Below are 6,736 nucleotides of genomic sequence, written 5' to 3' on the forward strand. Positions count from 1 at the left end.
GGAGAAGAAAGGCGTGCCGTGCCCCCAGCCGCAAATGCTTTCCAGCTCCCCGTGAGGTTTCCAGACCTCCTGCACGTGTACCTCCTCTGGGCTGCTGTTTGTTTATGACAGCGAAAGCTGCTTCTCAGTAAAGTAAGAGCTGGAGTGCCCGGCAAAACAGAAGGTTTTCAAAGTGCAAAACAAGTCCCCCCCGGCAGCCCCTCCCTGGGACCCCCAGCCACAGGGGCCCAAGATGCTCAGCCCCACTGGAGATGGGGGCAGGAGCAGAGCAGGCAGGAGGGGCACCCAGTGGGGTGGCATGTGGTGGCTCCTGCAGGGACGGGAGCTCAGGAGCAGCTCTGGAAAGATGATTTCTTGCTCAAAGCCATGGAAAAGGTATGAAGGCTGAGAGATTATCTTTGTTGCTACTGAAGTCATGCTCAAAAATGAAACTCTTGAGAAACATCCCTATAGCAGCATAACCCCATGTGTATGTACTGATAACTTCATTACAAGGGCAAAACCTTTGCTTGCCTGTTTGTGTTTTACCCACCAAATGGAGCTCTACCCAGCTGATTTCAGCTTGCTTTTCACATTCTCGAAAGCCAGGGCTGCTTCAAAATATCTTCAGAAAAACATCTTCCCCTTCCTCTTTCTCATCAGCATGAGACCATTTCTACCCCCTTAAATAGCAGTCCCATTTGAGAAGTGACTCTGAGACAGCACGTGGTGAGTTTCTGTTCCCCATCACAGTGCAGCAGCTCTGGCAGAGACACCTCACCCCATTTATATTCAGATTGTGCTCTGAAATGCTGCTCAGACACTGGAATAACCCAGTCTGCAGTGGACAATACATGGAAGAACATCCTCCAGATAAGCAGACAGTAATCTGGTGACTGGATAGTGTCCAGTCAAGGTGACTGGGTGGACGCATACTTGTGTCTGGACTTTGTAATCACCAGGGTCAGCAGCTGAGACATGCAAAAAACACGGAATGGATTTACTGCCTAATGTTCACTGGTTTTGTAATGCTTTAATAGATTAAAGACTATAGCAACATGCCTCCTTCCAGAACCTCTCTGGCCACAACCATGACACAGGACAGCAGGCTGGCTTCCAACAAGTGTGGCCACAGCAGCACTAACTCCATGAAAAGCACTGATGTCAAAACACCAGCAATCTTTAGTTCTGGCAGCCACAGCACTGGGAAGACAGGTGGGTGCGTGTCTGGTGGTGTTTCTTGACCCATTAGTCCTCTGTCAGCCTTTCACAGCAGCATGCTGTCGAGAAGAGGGTGCAAGACCATTCTTGACATTCTTCTCTGAGTAAGGCACAGAGTAAACAGTGGAATTAGTGAGAATTTCCTTGAAGGAGTGGTTTCCTTGGCATTTGGAACTGCAGCTTAGTCCTGCTCCACCAGGAAACCTGGACTTCCATTGGAAAGTAAAATTTAACTGGCAAATGCTACACCTAAGTAAGATTAAACGATTTTTAGTACTTGCCTCCCCTTGACAGCTATCCAAATCCCCTAAAGGCAGCTTCCACCCCATCGTTTGGTCATCAGTTTGAAGCTGTATTCTGCTCTGAGGCAAATCAGGCAGGCACTTCAGAAGGAGCAAGACCAGAGCCTAGTGTTACATCATACTCATCAATGCCACCCCTGCCTTGCCTGCCCTGCAGGGGATTCTCTCCTCAGAGCAAATGCCAGTACCCTTTCTGCTGCTGTGCATCATGTTTGCTCCAAACACCACCCCTCTCTCACATGGTTTATTTTCAGACCCACAGAGGGGAAGTTGGTTTGGAAATACAGACACATTTAAAAAATACTCAAGTACACAATCTTTGTACACTTTGCTTCTCACTCAGACAACCAAAGTTTATCCACAAAAAGGAATGGACTAGAATATCCAAGTTTGGTTGTGGTTTGTTTTTTTATTTTAAAGCTTCTGTTGATAATTTAGTTACTGTGTATTAGCCCAGTTCTGCAGAGGTCCCTGATCTCCCCCACAACTCGCAGGGAAGGAGAGGGCAAAGGGAGCTGCCACAGAACAGCAGAAACCATTCACACCCAGAGGTATTTGGACTGGTTAAGGTTCTGAAGAAAACTGAGCTTAACCCGATTTTAATTTGTAGTAAATTTACTTCATGCTATCCCTTCACGTCCAATTTGAAAAGCAGTCAAATGGGGAAAAATAATATGAGGGGTTATTTTCCAAAGCAGCTCCTTGGTAGAAGCTGCTTCCACCTAATAAAAATAGCACAGTAATGATTGCAGTAGGGAGACCACCTAACAAACAGTAATAAATAGTTCAATCTGTGACTTAGGAAAGGCTTCCCGCAAATGCCATGGAGAAAACTCTTTCCATTCTCAAAAAATTACTTTTTTCCTCCTCAGCCAGGTCGTCAGAGATACAAATTAAGAGAAACTCTGTGAGCAGCCTTGCCTGCCAGCAGTGCTGATGGGGAGAGGCAGAGGGCTGTTCACAAGGCTCCAAGGCTGACCTTTGACCCTCAGCAGCGCTGTTATTTCTTAAACACTTGTTTTGAAGAGGAGAGCACAGAAGAGACTGCTGGGTTCAGCTACAGCAGTCATTTTTCTCCTTCTTAGTGCAATGCTGTGCTTTTGACTTTCAGCCTGGGAACAACGCTGATAACACCGATGGTTTTAGTTGTTGCTCAGTAATGTTTACTCTGACCAAGGACTTTCTCAGTCTCATGCTCTGCCAGGGAGGAGGGGAAGCCAGGAGGAAGCAGAGACAGGACACCTGACCCAAACTGGCCAAAGGGGTATTCCATACCACAGCACGTCATGCCCAGGATAGAAACTGGGGGGAGTTACCCGGAAGGCCCAGATCGCTGCTCGGGTCGGGCTGGGTATTGGTCGGCGGGTGGTGAGCGGTTGTGTCCTCTCCCCTTGTTATTCCTCTTCTCATTATTATTATTACTGGTAGCAGCAGTGGTTTGTATTATACCTTAGTTACTGGCCTGCTCTTACCTCAACCTGTGGGAGTTACATTCTTTTGATTCTCCTCCCCATCCCTCCAGGAGCAGGAAGAAGGAGGGGAGTGAGTGAGTGGCTGTGTGGTTCTGAGCTACTAGCTGGGCTTAAACCATGACAGAGAGTTAAAAAACATGGGGTAAAAGTGTTTGCAGCACCTGGGCCTCTGTTGAAACACCTCTGGCAATGCTGTTTGCTGCTTTCCTGTTGCAGTGACTTATTGCTTCCCCCTGATAAAGAGGTAGAATCTAGCCTCTTACCAGACAGGAAAGAAAGCTAGAAGATACCTCTGAAATGTCCTGAAGATGGTAAAAATCCCAGCCTTGCTCTGCTGTGCTCACAGAAACCTCCAGCACACCTTAGGAAGGAGACTGTCATGAGTTCTGAGCAAGGCATCTATTTGTTACGCATTTATGCGTGTTCAGCATATGCTGCTGCCCAGCATTATTTGCTGCGAAACTATATGAAGGAGATAAATCTATTTACCTTCAACATCAAAAGCAGCAACACAGAACATCTGGCAGCCTGAAACTTCCTCAGGAAGGTGCCACCCAGGAACTGAGCCACCACGGCAGGCTGAACCCAGAAAACAGCTCCTTGGTGTCAGGATGGGAGCTGGGGCAGCCACATCCGAGAACAGGTTTGCACCTTGTTTCCTGCTGCCCAGATAGCCTGCACTGCAGAAGGGAAAGGAGCAGCAGTCACGCAGGACTCGGTGCTGAGCTGCAGCTGCCTCCTCCACTTCCCTGGAGTACGTAGGTGACATTGCACAGGCCCCAGCTGGGGAGCTGGAGTGCTGACTTCTCTGGGCCGTTTAATTCCTTCTTTCCTTTGTCCCTTTTTCAAACAGGTACTAACTCTTCCTTTGAGCAACACCTTTAGTTACTACCCTTCTCCTGAGAATGTTAAAACACCTTTGTCTGGCATCAAGACGAACAGACACAACTCAGGTGGTCATTCTAGGGAACATGCAGCCATTATCTACTACAGGTTGTAAGACTGTGGCATTTTGTAGGAGCTAAATCTGTCCACTGCCTGTGCCCTACTCTTCACTCCTCCTCCTTTCCCATCTCCTTAGGGAAACTTTCTTTCACCTGATTATTCCACTGCACCCACTCCCCAGCCAGGATCTTAACCCCAGGCTCCATGGGCTGCCCTGTGCCACATCCTACCTGAGAGTCAGCACTCCAGAAGTGGGGCCAGACATGCCTACAGACCAAGCTGCCGGGGTATAAAGCTGCCTGAGCACAGGCTCACAGGGACAGGCAGTGCTCAGGGCAGCCTTGCCCATACGCTGCTTTGTATTTGAGTACCGCTGATTATCTCAGCACTTGTGGGCATGTAACATTTCAGCATTTGCCCAGTACTGTGGTGCCCTCTCCCACATCAACTCCTCTAAAAATCAGTTCTGATTTTTACCCCTGTTCTTTAAAGAAAGTGTATGCTTTGCTCTCAGAGGTTTGCAGTAGTTGGAAAGGAAGACAGAGCCTGCTGTACCTGCCAAGGGTTCTCACACTGAGATTATACTCACAGTAACGTTAGTTTTTATTCTGCTACTATCCCACCACACATATATATATGTATGAAATAATTTCAACCAAGTCATTCAGGTCTGTATTTATTAGTAAGCCTGTACACTGTCAATACTCATGACGATGCCTGAAAGAACGAACACTAATAGAACACAGTCTTCATGTACCAGATGCGAATTACTTCCAAGATTTTCCCAGTTAACATAAATATCCCGGACTAGTTTATAAAAAGAACAACACACATCTGGGGAATGCAGTCCAACATTACAGAGGGAATCACTTGGGGTTGCCGAACAGCCACAGGTGTATCAGTCTGATGCAGAAAGACAAGTGTTATTAGAGTTTCCCAGGAGACAGTCTCTCTTACAAGCCCAGTTTGGTCCTTCTCCAGTGTCTCCTTTTGGAGTTGTACCTAAGACAAAAGCAGTGTACATTAGCAAAGGGCACACATATTTGAGGACCCAGGTGGACTGAAAACACCTCGAATTAGCTGAACAGTAAGGGACTGAAATCTTCCTTATGTGCTAGACTGGGAAGCTGCCAACAATCACCAGCTCACACTCAGTTTTAGAATTTCCACCTCATTCACTGACCAACTAGCACATTACTGCAACAGCATCTAAACCTGAAGGAAGTAAAGGTGCCTGCAGAGATGCAGCACTGACACATGAATATCCTCCCTCCTCCTGTGATCTTGTATTGATTGGCCAAAGATAATGAAAAACCACCTCCTGAATGTAGTTCATAATCTAACACAAGAAAGTATCAGTTTTCTTCAAAATGTGAAAGCAGAGCAGCATATGGAAAGGCTCTCTTCCAGGAAAGTATATTAATTTATCAGTATGTACTTGTACCTGTTAAGAACAAACGGATTCACCACCGTACAGGTGAAACCAATGAGAGCATTAACAGAGTCTCTCTCAGCAGGAGAATGGCAATACTCCCACAGGAGGAAGCACTGCAATTGCAGCCTGCTTTAGCACAGGTTGGGAAAAACTGGTGACTGATGTACTGAAGAGCCACAGGGCAAATGAATTTTCGCCATGGAAAAGTACTCCAAAGAACTGCAGTCAGGTCACACAGAACCCCACTGCAAGCTGCTGTCTGGAAGACAAGGATACAGTTTGGGGCACACAACCCTGATTCTGCCTACAAAAAACCAAGAGAAGTAACAGGAATGGAACCTGGCAAGTCTGCGCCCTTTTGCTGCCTGACCCAGACACTGCTACTGTCACTCCTCACTACTCAGGACAAAAAACAACCTGGGAGAAAGAATCCTGTTCCCTTAAAAAGTCTAGATGAGGAAGTGTATGAGATAAAGTGAGTGTATGAGTTTTTATGAGATAAAAAGCCAGTGGCACAGCATGAGTGACCAAATGATCCTGGCTGAAGCTTCTAAACCAGAGGGCTTAGATATACATCACCTTTCGCATGCCTCACATTCACCCAGTATTTTACACTCCTCTCACTGCATTTTCCTAAACACAATGCTTGAAAACAAACACTATGGGCAAACGAAAAGGAACTGTCGCAAATTAATTCTGCAGTGATGAACCAAGGATCTTACACTGTCAATTTTATCTCGCATACATCCAACAAGCCTTTTGCTCCCTTACAAACTTCTGTATCTCAGAACACCCCTGCACAGTGAGGTACTGTTCCTTGGGATGCAGGATCGCAGAGGGACAGCTCTGAGCAAGGGGAAAGGTGTTGGAAAGGGGAACATCAGCAGCAGAGGCTACGAGGGTTTATTATCCACAAGGATAATAACAATCCATCAGGGTTAATTATCCACAAGTACAGTTCATGCCTTCACTTTAAATGTGCCATCACCGAACACCTGTGGATCCTTGCAGAGCACTGGAATGAGCTGGACTGCTACAGAAAGAACTGGCATGGAAGCTCCACACTGCCTCAAGAAAACACAACAGGCCAGCAGTAGCTGGTGGAGCTGTGGATCTGCACCGGCACGCCTGTATGGCATTCACAGCCACAGAACCGCACCGCTGCTTGCATAAACGTTTTTACACAACCGGCTTCTGACTGCAGCCCAGACGGCACATGCAGCCTGGCTCTGAGCCGGGGCGGCTGCAGCTCCTCACAAAGCAACAACCCATTACCTGATCTTATTGCCCGTCTTCATGCGAATCCATTGCGGGATAGGCCGGTTCTGCTTCTGCTTCTTGGCAAGGAAGCGTTTGATCTTGAACGTCTTGTGAGACGACTG

At 47.2% G+C, this 6,736-nt stretch overlaps 1 protein-coding gene across 1 annotated transcript; it reads right to left on the reverse strand.

The window, feature by feature from the left end:
- Positions 1–4,751: 4,751 nt before the first annotated feature.
- RPL39 (ribosomal protein L39) lies at positions 4,752–6,727 on the reverse strand (the record flags this gene model as incomplete). The annotated part of the gene is made up of 2 exons (XM_010013498.1): positions 4,752–4,921; positions 6,630–6,727. Coding segments are annotated over 2 exons (147 nt in total), but the record flags the coding sequence as incomplete, so codon positions are not given.
- Between the last annotated feature and the right edge of the window lie 9 nt (positions 6,728–6,736).

The sequence above is a fragment of the Nestor notabilis genome, unplaced genomic scaffold (genome assembly GCF_000696875.1).
Source record: "Nestor notabilis isolate BGI_N333 unplaced genomic scaffold, ASM69687v1 scaffold21614, whole genome shotgun sequence".
Taxonomy (NCBI): domain Eukaryota; kingdom Metazoa; phylum Chordata; class Aves; order Psittaciformes; family Psittacidae; genus Nestor; species Nestor notabilis.